This window comes from Dreissena polymorpha, chromosome 12, assembly GCF_020536995.1.
Source record: "Dreissena polymorpha isolate Duluth1 chromosome 12, UMN_Dpol_1.0, whole genome shotgun sequence".
Classification (NCBI taxonomy): Eukaryota; Metazoa; Mollusca; class Bivalvia; order Myida; family Dreissenidae; genus Dreissena; species Dreissena polymorpha.
The window spans coordinates 20,946,191-20,966,279 of record NC_068366.1 but is presented as its reverse complement, the minus strand read 5'-3'; the positions used below and the strand labels follow the sequence as shown (position 1 = coordinate 20,966,279).

Sequence of the window (20,089 nt, the reverse complement as noted above, 5' to 3'; positions counted from 1 at the left end):
AGTTTGTTCAAATTTTGTGTTATATAATATATCTTATTAATTTGCATTAAAACCTAACTATGTATGTGAGAATTTTAATTTTTCTTTTTTGAATGAGATTTTCATTATTTTATCAAAGACTCAGACTTCAGGTATTGTTCGTATTTCTCATATTGTATGAGATTATCATAAAAGTCTATGTTTGTCTCATTAATTAAGCTTTAGAATCCTAACTATGAAATATGAGAGGTTTTAAACTTTCTTTATGAATGAGATTACCATTAATCGGTCATAAATTCATTAATTTTGTACCTTACACAGGACATATCAATAGGTTTTATTATTTGTATATGACAACACACGTAGAGCAAATTTCCATTGTACAATATATCTTATGAAATTTTAAGTATCCTAATTGTTTGAAATGTAAATATATGACTACAAAACAGCTTTTCAACGATTCTTTGCCTTAAGGTCAACAAACTGTGCACAATTGAATTTTACACTTACGAAAAGAATCTTCAATAAGATATTTTATGTTGGTTTTAAGATAACAGTTTTGCATTCAATTCACAGTTTTGAACATATGGATTTTTGATTCACATCACTACCCATGGGATTGCGTGACACACAATCATGTTAGTTACGGCTAAAAAAGGCTAATATAAATAAAGAAGTTGACATCATTTTTGTTTCTCTAATGTTGACATCTTTTGTGTCGTTAATGTTTATGTCTTTGGTTACGGATAAGGTTTTGAACAACCAACCTTTTCTGCCTATGTCTCTCCTTTAGATTAATAAGAAATAGTTCACGGACCTTCATTAATATGGAAATTAAGCCTATTGAAGGAGTGATTTATAAATGGCATGACATTTTTCTAACAAAAAACTGAGGGATTGAGAAATTATGGTCTTTTTTATGTCAGGATTTTCATATTACAATTTTTCACCACCAGAATTATCTGGATTTTAATAAATGTCAAGATGTACGTAAGAATTTCACGCTGAAGGTGTAATTTCGTAATTCATGTAAGATAGTTTAGAAAGCATAGCTATTTATAATAGTATATAGTCTAAAACATTAAAGCCAGTCCAGAATGAAGATTGAACATTCTAATATGGCTAATATCGATCTGGAATCAAATATGGCTAAAATGGATTTAGAATTGAATACGGCTAATATAGATCTAGAATTGAATATGGCTAAAATGGATTTAGAATTGAATATGGCCAAAATGGATTTAGAATTGAATATGGGTAATATGGATTTAGACTCGAAAGATGTCATCAGTGATGATAGATCTAGAAGTGAAGACATTAAAAGTGTGACACACATTATGGGAGGAAGCCCTGGCGATTCTGATTCAGCTGCTGTACATATTGTAGCTCCGCCCTTGGGCGCCATAGGAAAATCGTACAGTACGTGTTGTGTCAAGTCTGCGCCAAAATACAAGCCCAAGCTTGGGACAATTGGGAAGTCCCACAGTACAAATGGATTGAAGAACGATGGGTCTGACAATAAGTCAGACAAGGGCCTAATTGACAAAAAACACAAAAAGCGCTCAAACAGTTTTTTTACCATGAGAAGAAGTTTAAGCGAGGTAATACATATGGAAACACTTATATTGTTGTTAATAACCATATTATGTATTAATATTATAATTCAGACAACATTTTTTCCTTTGAATAACAAAACCGGATTAATCATCAATATTATACTTTTCACAATCATATATTTATATATATAAATAAAACATCATAGCATGATGAAATTATAGCAACCAAGTAGGTTTGCAACTGTTATATTTTTGAATGTTGAGTGTGGTACAGTTATGGATTGTTTAATTAGTACATTTTAAGCAGAAGAGAAGAGAATTAAATAAAATATATATGTTATATATTTTTAACAGTTAATCTTCTTAATTAGTGCATATAACTATTACCTAACAAGGTGGATAACTCTGTGTTGCAGGCAAAATTAAATGTGTGTATAAAACTTTGTAAGTTGGTTTCATTTGTTTACATATATACCTTTTGTTAATATAGGAATTGCCTACAATTTTTCACTTAGAAAGTATTATTAAATGTTATGTTAAATTCATTTTCTTTCACCAGGAAAATGTTCCTTTTGTGTCCCATGCATGTTGTAATTTAATATAAATATTTTATATGGTTAGTAAAATATTTTGCCTCTCAATTACAAAGAAATGGCCTGTTAATTAATCTACCAAATATACTATTACAAGTTTTAGCGTTTTCATGACCACTGCCAATGTTATTCTCAAAACAAGGAAAATGGTTATAAACTGGTTAACTGTTTTTTAGTGATAAATATTTGAACATGCATTATAAAATAATAATGTTGACAAATTCAACACTCATATTCCTATCATGGAAGCAAGATTTAACTAATTATTAAGCAATCAAATATGAAAGCAAGTTAGCAATTTGGTGATCATGCTCGATCAATCCTGACCAATTTTTCATTAAAAAATATTATGCTTTACTGAAAACAAAATTTAGTTTTTGTGAAGATTTTTTTTCTTATTGGTGATATTTCACAAGAAGCTAGAAATAAAATGAATATGAATAAGTTGCCTTAAAGAATGTTGAAATTGTAAAGCCTTCAACGTCATTTAAAATTATCATGATGTTTGGTATAGATTGTTTGCACTCATATATTATCACTCAAGCATGAGAGTTATGAATAGCGTTATACAATAAGGTGTCTCTAATTGGCAAATTACTGAATTTTGGGAAGAACTGCACTGGCTGTGTTATGTTGAAGCAACTGGTATTGTTCTTTTAAATGTACCTATTGACATCAGAGGTGCACTCTCAGGTTTTGTAATATTCAGACGTGACTTAAGTGCAATCTTATTTCAAGATCATCTAGTGATATAAGGTTAATTAAGTGCTTGCTGAAAATAGAATAGCTAAATATATATAGAGAGGTGAATTGGGTGATCACATTTGTTTGAGCCCTGCTCTGTAAAAAGGGGGTTAAGTATGTGTGTAAAGAGTTGTCCCAGATTAGCCTGTGCAGTCCGTACAGGCTTATCAGGGACGACACTTTCCGCTTTTATGATATTTTTATGCCCCCGGATAGAAGATCGTTGGTATATTGTTTTTGGCCTGTCTGTCTGTCATTGTATGTGTCTGTCCAAAAACTTGACCTTGCTCATATCTTTTGCAATATTGAAGATAGCAACTTGATATTTTACATGCATATGTATCTCATGGAGTTGCACATTTTGAGTGGTGAAAGGTCAAGGTCATCCTTCAAGGTCAAAGGTAAAATATATGTCTTCAAAGCGGCGCAGTAGGGGGCATTATGTTTCACAAACACAACTTTTGTTATCCTCCGCCATAGGCGGAGGGATATTGTTTTGGCGTTGTCTGTCCGTCCGTCCGGCACTTTTGTGTCCGGAGCCATATCTTGGAAGTGCTTTGGCGCATTTCATTGAAACTTAGTATGAGTATATATATGGATAAGAGGATGATGGACGCCAAATTGCATTGTACACCTGTTAATAATGGAGTTCTTGTCCTTTGTATCTTAAAAAAAAATGCTTTTTTAACTGAGTGTCAATATAATACTTTTGTGTCCAGAAGCATATTGGGGGGGGGGGGGGATATCAATTCAACAAATTTGCTTGTTTGTTTCAAGAAAGTCTCTTCTTAGCAAATATCCAGTTTAGGCGGAAAGTATTGTCCCTGATTAGCCTGTGCAGACTGCACAGGCTTATCTGGGACGGCACTTTACGCACATGCATTTAACCCCCTTTTCACCGAGCAATTGGCCCGTTTATGTTTATTACCCAGATGTACTGTATGTAAAAATACCTTTACATCATGGTATTTAATACGGTCACAATAACAATAGAGATTGTGTGATTGAACACCCTAGAGTTGAATCAGTTGAGGCCTTACAGTAGAAGCCTTGGGCCTGCCTAGAAATTTTTTAGCTCACCTGAGAATATGAGCTCATGGTCACCTTTTGTGATTGCCTTTTGTCTGTAGTGCGTTGTGGGTCATTGTGTCCATCGTCAACATTTGCCTTGCTATCTCTCTAGTGGCCACATTTATTGTCCAATCTCCATGGAACTTGTTCAGCACTTGTTTCCCAAGTATATCTTGGTGTAGTTGAAAACTGGGTCACGAAAGGTCAAAAACTAGGTCATAAGGTATAATGAGCGAAAAAAGCTTGTCAACACTCTAGAAGTCACATTTATAGTCCAAACTTTCTGAAACTTGGTAAAAAAAATCATTTGTTCTAATGATATCTCAGCTGAGTTAAAAAATGGTTTTTGATAGCTGAAAAATATGGCCGCCACTGGGCATTTCCTGGGCAGTCTTCCTGATCTGGCTTTAGAGAAACCATGTGGTCATTATTATGCCCCCCTTCGAAGAAGAGGGGGTATATTGTTTTGCACATGTCGGTCGATAGGTCTTTCGGTCCGTCAGTCGGTCCGTCCGTCCATCAGATGGTTTCCGGATGATAACTCACAAACGCTTAGGCCTAGTTTCAGAGTAATTTCCCATGTGAATTTTCTTACTGAAATTTTGTGTAGGCCATATCTTGACTATAATATGAGGTCTAAAGGTGAAATTTCATAGGTATAAAGCTTGAATGACAAAGTAATGCATGCAGGGTATTTTATTTTAAATAGCAATTTTATTTGTAAAAATGTATATCTGTTATAATAAAAATATTTGATTTACTGTGAAAAAATATCTTAGCATTCATTGTGTTTAATTAGATAAATGAGGACAATAACAAATAACAGTTTGCTTATATTTGTTTTATACAAATGATCATAAACAATTATATTAGCGGTTTAATGACAAATTGCACACATAGAGAGCAAAATAATGTGACACATAATTGCGTTAATCAATTGCAATTTTGCTATAACTTGCATTTCATTGTTCACATTTTCTTTCTTCAAGATATGGTGCGGGTTAAATTCTGTCAAAATGAAAAACCCGGTCAAAATAGCAGCATCAGTTGCATAGCCTCCCTAGATTTGCTTTACAGCTGTAGATGCAAGGGGCATTGTAAGGGAAGTTATTAAGGCAGACTTTCTTGATCTATTGTGTCTGGATTCTGCAATAAATATTACTGGGTACTTAATTTATAGTTTCCTAACGTGTTTTACCAAATAATGAAAAATAATGGCGCCCCATGTCACATATTGATATCCAATGAGGTACTGCATGAATAAAATGTGATTTATTTTTACAGACCAGAAATGTTAAATGAACTGTTAGTTTTTCCCAGGGGTTAATATGGTATTGGCAATGTGGCAGGACCAAATGTTAATGCAAATGAACCAATATTGAATAGTTGAAGTGCAAGGTAATCCCTTTGTGGCCTGGAAGGATTAGCATATGAAGTCAATTTGATGTCCACAGCTTATGGTCCAGTGGACTTTCAAACATAAAAAAGAATTGCGTGGTCTTAAAGTAACAGTTTCCTTTGACTGCTTTAACATGATTGTGTTTGATTTGTTTGATTTCTTAATTAGTTTTTTAGCTTGGCTGATTTTCGGAGAAAACCCGAGGTATTGTCATAGCCAGCTTGTCGTCTGCCGTCCGACATCGGGCGCCCGTCGTGCTAAAACCTTAACATTGGCTCTAAAATCAAAGTGCTTCCACCTACAACTTTGAAACTTCATATGTAGATGCACCTTGATGAGTTCTACAAGCCACACAAATTTTTGGGTCACTAGGTCAAAGGTCAAGGTCACTGTGACCTCTTAAACAATTTTTTTTTAAAAAGCTTTCATTTATTCAAAACTGCTCCCGCAGCCGAGTGTTGGAACCAGTTATGCGGTGCTCTTGTCACCTTTTATTGTATTTTTTTCCAGAATCCTCCACTTTCTTGTTAGATTAATTCTTTTTTTCCTTCATTAATGCTGTCGTATTTTTGTTTGTGTGTGCATGTATTGGGTTGAAATAGTTTTGACCAAATTTTTACGACAAGCTTTGTCATCAGTTTTAAGTAACCTACATTTGGAGATATAAAGCATGATTGCACTTTTGTCTGTCAAAATGCAAATTGATTGATGTTTAAAAGAAACTTCCTTTCACAACTGGAAATAACATTAAAGCGGACCAATGTCAACATAGACTTATGCTGCAGGCCACAATTTACGAAGATGTATAAAAAGCCCAGTTTTCCAATTAGATTCCTCAAATTAATGGAATGCAAGATAGCAAAGAAGTTTAGGCCCTTTGCAACTTATTAGCCATTTTTATGCCGGAACAACACATTATTTTGCCTTAAGATTTCATGACAAATGGTAAGATTCAAAAGAATGTATTAGGATATTTAAAGCAGTGTCTTTTTCACCATTTTGGAAATAGGGCCAGGGCCCGTTTGCTGGGAAAAATGCATCATTTTGACAGAATTGGGAAAATATATATTCTTTTTGAGATTGAGAAGGGGGTCAAATCCCCCCCCCCCCCCAAAAAAAAAAAACAACAACAAAAACAAACAACAACAACAAAAAAACAAACAAACAACCCCAGTGCAAAGTCTCAAATGCTCACCTTGAATAATGACAATTGATTTCAATTTCAGAGTTCTTCATCCAGCTACGACGCGGCCATAATTGGCGAGGCCCATGGCCTGATCACAGACATGTTGGCCGACACAACCCTGCCACCCCACGTGGTGAGTGGCTTGCGTGCGGTCAGCAACCTGCTGAAACCGGTTGAGCACCACTCGTCCATGCACAAAACCAGAGTTAGTCCTCTCGTGTCGCTCACTGAGTCCACATCCTATGGCTCTGATTCGGAGGAGAATCCTTATACGGGAGAACGACCGTCTTCATTACCCAAGGTACGTGTAGAAGAGCTTGGGCTGGCACAAAATTTTCTTTAGCCAAACTTGCTACACTTGGGAAATTTGTTCTTTATTTGGTTTCTTTTTCAGCCATAACTTTGCCATGTATTGATGGATTTTAGAAAAACTTCGTAAGCATTTAAACCATCATGAGACTATGTGTCATGTGAAACATTGGTCTTCCTAACTCAAAGGTCAAGGTCAAACTTAGAGGTCAAAGCTGTGCAATAAAATAGTTTGTCCCAACTGTGACTTAGGCAAACATCGTGCAATTTAAAATAAATAACCTTAAATGACCATCGTGAGGAGACGATTTGTCACAGACATTAATGCTGGATTACAGAGGGGGTACCTGATAGTCAAGATGGCGAGGTTCATGCAGAGGCAGGTATTTTTCACCGTTTTATACCCTTTATTACTTGTATTTATTGTTAAAATGCCGCTCACTTTCCAGCCATATCAGCAAGAAAGTAACTAGCATTTATTTCGTGTTGATATTCACTCTTTATCTCAACTTAACTCGCTGCAAATTTTTTTAGCAGGATGACGTAATTAAAGCTCCACTAAGAAAATTTGCATGGAGTAAAGTCGAGATATAAAGCTAATTTTAAAACGAAATAAACGCTTATCACATGTTTACTGATATGGCTGGAAAGTGCGCATCATTTAAAAATTAAACAAAAGTAATAAAGGGTATAACACGGCGAAAAATAACTGTCTCGGCATGGACGTCGCCATCTTGACTATCACGTGATTACCCCCTCTGATTAACCAAACAACACTTGTTTCTGTTTATTTTGAAATAGAGGAGGGGCATCAGTGACCTTCTGACAAATTTGTAGCCTTAATTTTGGTTTATAATTCAAATTCAAGATGCATAATGTTAGCAAAAAAATGTGGGTACCAACAAGTGTCAAACTCAATATGATCAATTAACAGATACTGAAGTGTCAACCATTTTGAATAAAATGTTCCCATTTGTATGTGTTTTGTGTACACATGACATCGGAAATTTCAGGGAAGATTATGTTAATAATTCAAAGCAAATATTTGCAGATTTGAACTTTTAAATCTTTCAAACTAGCCAGATCATAAAGACATGACATTAAAAGGGAAATCATCATACCTGCCTTTGTAACTTGTATAGTTATAAGGCTTTTTGGCTCCCAGGCGGACAAATTAAGTTGTCTATCTATTTTAAATATTTGTAAGTCCATCACCTGAAGACCTTTACCTAATTACTGGTAACATACTGAAGATAATCATTGTGTTCTGGTGGGGTGATGAGTGGTATAAGTTTTCAGATCTTAAAATGAATGTCTTTTGGATGTAAAGATTGCATGAAACTCTTATTTTCAAAGTCTGGTGTTTTACTTGATGTGTTTCTATGTAAGCAAGAATTGTTCACAGATGGCATGTTATTGCTTTTCATTTATGAAATCAAAATTAACAAGTTTATTTATAATGTGCCTGGAACAAAAAGCCTGTTTCTGCGAATGACATTTGTTGGTTAAAATTCAAATACAAGTAAAACAATTGCAAATAGAATAAAAACACTTACTCAAACTGATGTTATGAATTTCAGACATTGTATTGCAGCTCAGGAGTTGCCCTTAATTGATATTTTAGCCTTGTTGTGAGAAAATTGGGCTTCTTGCATGTGCGTTAAGTGTTGTCCCAATCAGGGACGACACTTTCTGCATATGCTGGATTTTCGCTAAGTGTCATCCCTGATTAGCCTTTGTGGATTGCACTAATTATAATCACACTTATGTTTTATATTTCAGAGATTACGTCGCAGTTTGCCTCCAAGCCTCTTACGCAGGATGTCAACCAGCACATGGACCACGACAACTTCCGCCACCGGAATGCCCACGCTTGAACTCGAACCCTGTCGCGTCCGGAGCTCGAGTTTCCGACACTCTCGGGACACCACTCCCGGTTCGAGTCCAGTGGAGAGCCGAAGCAATAGCCCGTCACCCAGCTCGCCCACCATGGTATTGACTATACCGAAATCCCGCTCGTTTTCACTGGCAGCTTCACTACCGATATCCGCAAACGCGAGCTCGCATTTGAAACGAATTACTCGGAAAAGTGTGACACCAATGAGCACCGAAGGCATCCTCCATGTTTCGAAGCTTTCAGAGAGCAAGTTGAGTCCCCTTGTGAAAGGTGAACTGCTAGAGGCTACTGAAGAAAGACTTCGTATTGCCGCGTCAAACAAGGAGCACCTTTCTTCCATACGTAAAAACATTACTTCAGATTATGAAAGTTGTAACGAGTCGCTCAGTTCTAGTGACCATAATGATAACCTTCCTACAGGGGACGAGTTCTCAGTGTCGCCACCTAAGAAGACTGTTCATGGGCGATTAATCGATACCTCAATGTCTCAAATCAACAGACTGGTACGTATTTCTAGTGGTAAATAGTTTTAGTGGACTTGTTTGTAGTTTTTAGCTCACCTGTCACGAAGTTACATGGTGAGCTTATGTGACCGTGTGATGTCCGGCGTCCGTATGTGCGTGCGTGTGTGCGTGCGTCCGTCAACAATTTGTTTGGGTAGACAGTAGAGGTCACAGTTTTCATCCAATCTTTATGAAATTTGGTCAGAATGTTTATCTTGATGAAATCAGGGTTGGGATTGTATTTGGGTCATCTGGGGTCAAAAACTAGGTCACTAGGTCAAAAACTAGGTCACATAATAGGTCAAATAATAAAAAAACCTTGTGTAGACAATAGAGGTCGCAGTTTTCATCCAATCTTTATGAAATTTGGTCAGAATGTTCATCTTGATGAAATCTGGGTTGGGATTGTATTTGGGTTATCTGGGGTCAAAAACTAGGTAACTAGGTCAAAAACTAGGTCAAATAATAGAAAAACCTTGTATAGACAGTAGAGGTCACAGTTTTCATCCAATCTTTATGACATTTGGTCAGAATGTTTATCTTGATGAAATCTGGGTTGGGATTGTATTTGGGTCATCTGGGGTCAAAAACTAGGTCACTAGGTCAAAAACTAGGTCAAATTAGAAAAACCTTGTGTAGACAGTAGAGGTCACAGTTTTCATCCAATCTTTATGAAATTTGGTCAGAATGTTTATTTTGATAAATCTGGGTTGGGATTGTAATTGGGTCATCTGGGGTCAAAAACTAGGTCACTAGGTCAAAAACTAGGTCAAAGTAGAAAAACCTTGTGTAGACAATAGAGGTCGCAGTTTTCATCCAATCTTTATGAAATTTGGTCAGAATGTTTATCTTGATGAAATCTGGGATGGGATTGTATTTGGGTCATCTGAGGTCAAAAACTAGATGTCTGGGTCAAATAATAGAAAAACTGTCAACAATTTGTTTGTGTGGACAGTAGAGGTCACAGTTTTCATCCAATCTTTATGAAATTTGTTCAGAATGTATATCTTGATAAAATCTGGGTAGGGATTGTATTTGGGTCATCTGGGATCAAAAACTAGGTCACTAGGTCAAAAACTAGGTAACGAGGTCAAATAATAGAAAACCTTGTATAGACAATAGAGGTCACAGTTTTCATCTAATCTTTATGAAATTTGGTCAGAATGTTTATCTTGATGAAATCTGGGTTGGGATTGTATTTGGGTCATCTTGGGTCAAAAACTAGGTCACTAGGTCAAATAATAGAAAAACCTTGTGTAGTGTAGACAATAGAGGTCACAGTTTTTCATCCAATCTTTATAAAAATTTGATCAGAATGTTTATCTTGATGAAATCTGGGTTGGGATTGTATTTGGCTCACCACAGGTCAAAAAATAGGTCACTAGGTCAAATAATAGAGAAACCTTGTGTAGACAATAGAGGTCACAGTTTTCATCTAATCTTTATGAAATTTGGTCAGAATGTTTATCTTGATGAAATCTGGGTTGAGATTGTATTTGGTTAGTCAGGTGAGCGATTCAGGGCCATCATGACCTTCTTGTTTATTGTTATTGTTAGAACTTCATGATCTTAAAATAAGTTAATTGACAATATCATTATCAAGTGCGTGAGGTTTCCATTGTTTTTGACGTGATAACATAGCATTAACTTTTTAAAGTCAATTGTTTTCCTGTGAGGATCTCTGTTCTTCTTGTCTGTTGATAAAATCAATGTTTATTCTGTGTCAATTTGCTTCTGTTCTAAAGCGGCGTTGCAAGCATGTTCCTGTAAGATGTTTAGTATGATTATTATTAGAGCAGTATCATGCAAAAATGGGTCTTACACCATATATTGGTACAGTCTGGTGAGGAGCTACGCTGTTCGCTAATGAGACTTAGTAGAGTACAGGGTAGCTCCTGACCAGACTTTGCGACTGCCTTGTCTGCAGCTACGCTGGCCTCATATGGGTTTAGACCCATTTTTATGTCCCCCAGTCTATACTATGGGACATATTGTTTTTGCCCTGTCTGTTTGTTTGTTGGTTTGCGTCAAACTTTAACATTGGCCATAACTTTTGCAATATTGAAGATAGCAACTTGAAATTAGGCATGCATGTGTATCTCATGGAGCTGCACATTTTGAGTGGTGAAAGGTCAAGGTCATCCTTCAAGGTCAAGGTCAAAGGTCAAATATATAGGGGGACATAGTGTTTTACAAACATATCTTGTTGCATGATGCAGCTGATAAGTTATGGCAGATTAATGTCAACATTCTATATAAAAGCACATAACTAAACAAATGGCATCAATTGTTATGTACATATAAAATGAGGGAATATAATTGTGAATGATACACTTTCACGCTGTCTTAGAACTTTTGTCATGAGGATAATCTTCATTTTATAATGACAACATTTTGTCATTTCAAAACAGAAAAATCTCTAGGTGTTTTTGCAATAGTTATTTAAAAAGAATAGTGTTGGACACTATCTCTTAAAAATGTTTGTTTTCAGAAAAATTAATGTGTCAATAAGTCTGTCTTTGTAAAAGTCCTCGCTAACAGATTCTGATATGTCTGCTTTATACAAAAAATGTCTCAAGTATTTCATTTATTTTGTTTGTAAGATGCATACTTAAATTACCATAACTAATTGTGTTTGTAGTGGTTTCTTAAACCTAATACCTCTTCTATGCCATTTTGTTGCTTATCTTAGCTTGGCATGACTTTTACATGTTTCATGGCTTTGTATGTACTTTAGGTCTTTTAAGAGTGTGGAGTATGTTAAATATTGTAGAACAAATTTTTATTCCCACGCTTTTTGAAAAGCGTAGGGATTATGTGGTTATCTTTGCCGTTTGTCCGTCCGTCTGTCCGTCCTGGCCACTATCTCCTCCTACAATATTAGCACTAGAACCTTGAAACTTACACACATGGTAGCTATGAGCATATATGTGACGGTGCACTATTTGGAATTTTGATCTGACCCCTGGGTCAAAAGTAATGGGGGTTGGGGTGTGGCCATGTCAGAGATTTTCACTCATTTTACTAACAAACATGCTGCATGGGGATATGCATTGGCCTCTGCCACTCCATTTCTAGTTTTATATATTATAGTAGTCATGTTTAGATAATTGAGACACCATGATAAAAATAAATAAATATATACTATATATAATTCACTTTAACATAAACATTTACTCTTCTTATTACACACCCATTACCATTGGTAATGGGGTCTATATAGGAGTCACTTTGTCGGTTGGTAGGTCGGTCGGGCTGTTGGTCTGTCGGTCTGTCCAGAAATTTCATCCGATCTTCACCAAACTTGGTCACAAGTTGTATCTAGATGATGTATAGGTCATGTTTAAATATGGGTCATGCCGTGTCAAAAACTAGGTCACAGGGTCACTTAGTGTGTTTTAAACCAAAGTTTGTCCAGACCATAACTTTGTCATTTATCGTTAGATTTAAAATAATTTGGTACATTTGTTCACCATCATGGGACGGTGTGTCGTATGAAAAAAGTACGTCAACATCTCAAAGGTCAAGGTCACACTTGTACATGTAGTTCAAAGGTCAAATGCATGTCTGGGCCATAACTTTATCATTTATTGTGAGATTTAAAAATCATTTGGCAAATTTGTTCACCATCATTGGACAGTGTGTCGCGCGAAAGAATTTCGTCGATATCTCCAATGATAAGGTCACACTTTGAGTTCAAAGAAAGGTCAAATGCATGTCCAGGCCATAACTTTATCATTTATTGTGAGATTTTTAAATCATTTGGAAAATTTGTTCACCATCATTGGACAGTATGTCACGCGAAAGAATTACGTCGATATCTCCAAGGTCAAGGTCACACTTTGAGTTCAAAGATCAAAAATTGCATAATGAGCTTGTCCGGGCAATAACTATGTCATTCATTGTGAGATTTTAAAATAATTTGGCACATTTGTTCAGCATCATTAACCGGTGTGTCGCGTGAAAGAATTACGTTGAAATCTCCAAGGTCAAGGTCAAACTTTGAGTTCAAAGGTCAAAAATGGCCATAAATGAGCTTGTCTGGGTCATCACTATGTCATTCATTATGTGATTTTAAAATCATATGGCACATTTGTTCACCATTATAGGATGGTGTGTCGCTCAAAAGAATTACGTCGATATATCTAAGGTCAAGGTCACACTGTGAGTTCAAAGGTCAAAAATGGCCGTAAATGATCTTGTCCGGGCCATTACTTTGTCATTCATTGTGAGATTTTAAAATTTATTTACTTGGTACATTTGTTCACAATCATTGGACAATGTGTCATGCTAAAGAATTACGTCGATATCTTCAAGGTCAAGGTTGCACTTGGGAGTTCAAAAGTGAAAAATGGCCATAAATGAGCTTGTCCGGGCCATAACTATGTCATTCATTGTGAGATTTTAAAATGACTCTGTACATTAATTTTGTTCACAGTCATTGGACAGCGTGTCATGCGAAAGAATTCAAGAGTTCAAAGGTCAAAATGGCCATAAATAATAATGGCATAATAATTCTTAAAAATCACCATTTAGATTCTCTTGTATTGTGAAGACAGCTTGCAAAATAGTCTATGTCAATGCGGCATGTGGGGGTATATGTCACATCTGTGACAAAGCTCTAGTCATTTATTGTGATATTTTAAAATCATTTGGCAAATTTGTTCACGATCATGGGACGGTGTGTCGCGCAAAAGAATTACGTCGATATCTTGAAGGTATGTCTTTGAGTTCAAAGATTAAAAATGGCCACAAATGAGCTTGTCTGGGCAATAACTATGTCGTTCATTGTGAGATTTTAAAATCATTTGGCACATTTGTTCACCGTCATTGGACAGTGTGTCGCGCGAAAGAATTACGTCGATATCTCCAAGGTCAAGGTCACACTTTGAGTTCAAAGGTCAAAAATTGCCATATATGAGCTTGTCCGGGCCATAACTATGTCATTCATTCTGAGATTTTAAAATCATTTGGCATATTTGTTCACCATCATTGGACGGTGTGTGGCGCGAAAGAATTATGTCGATAACTCCAAGGTCAAGGTCACACTGTGAGTTCAAAGGTCAAAAATGGCCATAAATGATTTTGTCCAGGCCATAACTATGTTGTTCATTGTGAGATTTTAAAATCATTTGGCACATTTGTTCACCATTATTGGACGGTGTGTCGCGCGAAAGAATTACGTCGATATCTGCAACGTCAAGATCACACTTTGAGTTCAAAGGTCAAAAATGGCCATAAATGATCTTGTCCGGGCCATAACTATGTCATTTATTGTGAGATTTTAAAAATACCTGGTACATTTGTTCACAATAATTGGACGATGTGTCATGCGAAAGAATTATGTCCATAACACCAAGGGTTAGGTCACACTTGGAGTTCAAAAGTAAAAAAATGGCCATAAATTTGGACGGCATGTCATGCGAAAGAATTCAAGAGTTCAAAGGTCGAAAAGGCCATAAATGATAATGGCATTATAATTCTTAAAAATCGCCTTAAATTTGATTGTCTTGTTTTGTGAAGACAGCATGCAAAATAGTCTGTGTCAATGCGGCGTGTCGGGGTACACGTCATGTCTTCGACAAAGCTCTAGTTTGCTACTTGTGATACTACACTATAATTCACTTTAACATAAACATTTACTCTTCTCATTTGATTCTAATGTAAAAAGCAAATGTTTACAAGCACATTTAAGCTGTCTAATGGTTTCTTCAATATTATTTTCATAAGGTCACAGTATCATTTCATTAAAGGATTAGACTAATGCCATCTTGTAGCCCAGATTCACAAGCCTATTCATACAGTTACCACTAAGATAATCTAAGAGGATATTCTTGAAAAAGCTGTAAATTTGAATATGTATTTGTAATCGCAAAAGCCATTGCATATTCAGGCCATGTCTATGGTATTTTACCTTTTTAACAACCCTGCAGGATTTTCATTCATTAAAAAGGGACCCTATTACATTTTAGTTAATGATTTTATAGTTTGATTATTATTGCAATAAGATTGCAACATTATTGGAAAGCTTAACAAAACAGAATCGTATCAATGCTTAAAAAACAGCATTCTGTCTTCTATTATTAATCCACAATTATTGTTCTCTAACAGGCAAAAATAGCTGTAAGTGAAAATTTAGGAACATTATTTGGGCTATAGGGTATCACGTTTAAACGTTTAAACGGTCGCGTTTCGTGTTTTGCTCAAAAACGTTTACAAAAACAGTAAACGTTTGAACGACAGTCAATATCAACATAATCCATTTTAGTTCATTACGTTACAATGTTTTAAGACTCGTATTTGTATCACGTGCGTCAGATGGCCCTTATTTACAATACCGTAAACATGACAATACATCATGAACGTACTTGAATATTTCATGCGCGTCTGCACGCAGTGCTCGAGAAATTTTTCTGGCATGTGTTGCATGAGCATGCCCTAAATCGTCTTGAACGTTTGACGGGCGTCTGCATGAAATTAACGAGGTAATTTTCCCGCCGTTTCTTCATCGGCATTCATTTTTAGAGATACGGCGAACGAGACAGGTTGCGGAAAAAATCTCCATAGTGGAACATTTTTACTAAAGTTGAATCATTCATCTTTTGATGTACATCTTGTTAAGATAAACATTGAAAATTTTGAGACCGGTTTACTCGTATTGAAGAAATGTTGGTTCGATATTAATTCGTCTTTGTTACAAAATATTACGTAATGTAAGTAGACAAAGTGTAACCCAATGGTTCGACAACGACGAGAACAGTTGGTTTGAATATGTTGTCATTGCGCGAATGGGATATGCACTGAATATAACTTCTGGAAATAATTGCTACTTTCAGTATGGAAATGCGATGGCACTGATGCTTTTAAACGGACATAGGGACACCGTTTCATTTATTATGCCCCCCTTCGAAGGGTCGGTCGGTCGGTCCGTCCGTCAACCAGGTGGTTGTCAGACAATAACTCAAGAACGCTTGGGCCTAGGATGATAAAACTTCATAGGTACATTGATCATGACTTGCAGATGACCCCTATTGATTTTGAGGTCACTAGGTCAAAGGTCAAGGTCACAGTGACCGGAAATAGTAAAATGGTTTCCGGATGATAACTCAAGAACGCATATGCCTAGGATCATGAAACTTCATGGGTAGATTGATCATGACTCGCAGATGACCCCTATTGATTTTGAGGTCACTAGGTCAAAGGTCAAGGTCAAGGTGACTGGAAATAGTAAAATGATTTTCGGATGATATTTCAAGAACGCATATGCCTAGGATCATGAAACTTTATAGGTAGATTGATCATGACTCGCCGATGACCCCTATTGATTTTCAGGTCACTAGGTCAAAGGTCAAGGTCACGGTGACCCGAAATAATAAAATGATTTTCGGATGATAACTCAAGAACGCATATGCCTAGGATCATGAAACTTCATAGGTAGATTGATCATGACTCGCAGATGACCCCTATTGATTTTGAGGTCACAAGGTCAAAGGTCAAGGTCATGTTGACCCGAAATAGTAAAATGATTTTCGGATGATAACTCAAGAACGCTTTTGCCTAGGATCATGACACTTCATAGGTACATTGATCGTGTCTTGCAGATGACCCCTATAGATTTTTAGGTCACTAGGTCAAAGGTCAAGGTCACAGTGACAAAAGTCGTATTCACACAATGGCTGCCAGTACAACGGACAGCCCATATGGGGGGCATGCATGTTTTACACAAACAGCCCTTGTTTCATTTCTTTTAAACGTTTAGAAAAATATTTAAACGTGATTACTTAATTTAGGCTTACAGTTAGTCTACCATATAATGGGCAACATATTTTAATAACTGACATATATTCAGGACATTAGTTTCGAATATGACAAGTGTTCTATGATTCAGATTGATTGCGCAAATGGTATAACAGTTACAAGCCTTAGATACGAATTTCCGTTATTCAGACATGGGGAAAGCCCGTCGGCCTGTAGGCCATTGCAGACGAACATTTAAAAAGGCCGACGGTGAAATGCAAAATCGTCGGCCTGACTTGCTGGTGATTGTTGCTTCAAAAGAGTGTAACCCTCTTGTAGTTTTCACAACTACATTATTTCGTGATTACCAACTCATGATATTTCCGGACATAATTGATTGAATTTCGTAACAAACTGCATCAATAAATTCTGAAAATGATTCAAAACGTTAAAAAAGAAAAGAAAAGACAAATATGATTCAATTTATGTGATAGTGGATCTGTGTTTAATCAGATTCATGTGCATATTCTGCTTTATTATGTTTGCCACTCTAGACTCTAGTTCTATACAGTTTGCTGTAATGGGATGTTAGTGAAATGAATATTTAAAGGTAAACTTACTTAATAAATTATCTACTCTTAGCTAAATACATTGACAACACTCAAGTATATATGTTTAAAGCGTAAATATATCCACAAACTGAAATTAACACGCTTAATTTATTTCCTTAAATAAAGTTTTCATGCTTATGTTTGCCCTTTTGTGAATTTACTTTGCCATGCCGAGACTAATGGCTCTATGCACTCCCCAGTCAAACACTTATAAAATTGAGGCCTGTGAAAATTTCAACTGGCCTGTGAATTTTTTCTCCTGGTAGGCCAGTCTGGCCTGCAAATTGGGACGGTCTTTCGCCATGTCTGCGTTATTTCAAAATAGATCGGAGGCACGTATTATGTCAGTGGCATTAAAAAGGTACTTTATGGTAATACTTATTTGTCAATCTTATAGAGGTTTACCTGGAAAGGCTCAGATATTCATTAAAAAATATATTTATTGTTAGGCTTTGCAAATTGTCGTCTAACAAGCCAACTGTCTTTAGACTGTAACAGTCACACACACACACATTTAAAATTTACTTATTTCAATGTGAAATTGGCGAATTTGCAACAGTAGATTATGTCCATTGTCTTCAGGGAAGTCTTAAATATTAAATATATCTTTTAAATGTTGACAAGGCAGTTGGCAGCTATCGCAGTGTTGTTGTCTTAAATAGACACTTGTACATCTTTGCTTATATGTAAGAGGGGTGTGATTTTCCCACCTTTTGGTCTATAATATTATGGATATGGAAAATTGTATATAAATTAAGTACATATATGATCCGTGCTGTGTGAAAAGGTGATTCTAAAATTAGCAGTCTCCACCGGCTAATCAGGGACGACACTTTCCACTTAAATTGGATTTTTGCTAAGAAGAGACTTTCTTTAAATAGAAAATATCATATAAGCGGAAAGTGTTGTCCCTGACAGGCTAATCTGGGACGACACGCACATGCATTAACCCTTTCAGTGCTGGAACCGAATTTTGAAGGCCTTTTCAAACAGTTTGGATCCAGATGAGACGCCACAGAATGTGGCGTCTCATCAGGATCCAAACTATTCGCTTTTCTGATAGTATTCTTTGAAAAAAATCGAAGAAAATGTTAATTTTAGAAATTCAGTAGATGACATTTTAGCAGATGACAAATTTCCCAGCATGCAAAGGGTTAAACCTTTTTTACACAGAGCATTGCTCATATGTTGTGTGTGTTTTTTTTTTTCATTGAAAGGTCTGTTTCTTGTAAGAAAGAAGTATTTTTGACATTATTTCAAAGGCAGAGGGCTCTGCTTCTAACCATTTTCACATCTTTTAATACCATACCGGTAACTAGCAAAGAGACAGTCCTTAACTTGAAAAAACTGTAAAAAATGTCGTTTGTGAATCTAAGTGAATTAGATAAAGACGTGTTAGAATAGCAAACATATTATTCTTATTTAACTTCAGTTTGCATCATTTTAGCATATAAAATAGTTTACATAATTATTAAAATCAACAAAATAAGTGTATACATACTGTCAGATTCGTGAATGTAGTCAGAAATGTACCATTTGAAGAAGTGTTTTAAGATTCCAATTTTCCAAATTTACTTACAATTTCTGTATGGAACTTTAGTGTATAAGGGCCAAGAAGGTTTCGAGAAATCATACCCCAGATGCCAGTCTGTTGGCACAGAGTATATTCGTAACCCCTGTGCTGTTATTCTTGTAGACTACGGCTCAAGATTTTGTCCCCATTTCTGACCCCCCCTCTCCTGGCCTCGAAGATTCTCCTCATGACGTTGTAAGTATTGGTGTAGTGCATCCGCATTTGTGTTGTAAACCTGTGAATGCTTCTTTTCTGCTAATTTGAAGTCCATGTAAAGTAGCAAAAAGACGTCGAAAGATTATGAGAAGAAGTTGAACAATTATTTTGAGTGAAGTATGGGAAATGACTTACTGTTTAATTTTATTACCTTTATTCATAATTAAATTCTATTAATTTGCTTAATGAAGTGAGTATATGTTAAACCTTATTGTTTTTAGCTTACATTAGTTCAAAGTGCTCAAGGTGGGCTATTGTGGTCAACCTTTGTCCGGCATCATGCTTGTGCAGTTTGGGGCATGCTGTGCTCTGTGTGCTACGTCAACTTAACCCTTTCCAACATAAGATACGTTTTTCGACGTGTTTTGTAGTCCCTTAGAAAGTTACATTTAATAAATACCTTTATTACTAAGTTCATGTTTTAAAGACTTCATTTCCAACCATTAGTTACTGATGAGCATCAAACAGCATAAAACCTGAACAGACTGCGAGTTACTCGCAGGCTGTTCTGGTTTTATGTCGGTTGCCAAAGCCATTTACATTTTGCTTCTTATGGGAAAAGGGTAAAAGGTTATTACCTCTCCAGAGGCCTTATTTGTCATTCAATCTTGATGAAACTTTGTCAGAATATTTATCAGGGAAATATCTAGGCCCAGTTTGAATCTGGTTTCGGGGCGTCCGGTTAAGAGGTCAAATCTTTCTTTAAAAAACCTTG

The 20,089-nt window shown here is 36.1% G+C and overlaps 1 protein-coding gene across 5 annotated transcripts in view; it reads left to right on the top strand.

The window, feature by feature from the left end:
• LOC127853988 (cGMP-inhibited 3',5'-cyclic phosphodiesterase 3A-like) overlaps window positions 1-20,089 on the top strand; it is a 206,292-nt gene that overhangs the window by 131,539 nt on the left and 54,664 nt on the right. For 4 of the 5 annotated variants that reach the window (XR_008036859.1, XM_052388887.1, XM_052388886.1 and 1 more), the window contains exons 2-4: window positions 6,569-6,829; window positions 8,620-9,237; window positions 19,282-19,353. Coding sequence is in view for 4 of the 5 variants with exons in the window: in XM_052388887.1 (XP_052244847.1) it covers window positions 6,569-6,829; window positions 8,620-9,237; window positions 19,282-19,353 (951 nt within the window). In the remaining variant the exon portion in view is untranslated. The remainder of the gene's footprint in view (window positions 1-6,568; window positions 6,830-8,619; window positions 9,238-19,281; window positions 19,354-20,089) is intronic. The other variant, XM_052388888.1, reaches the window with a different exon arrangement.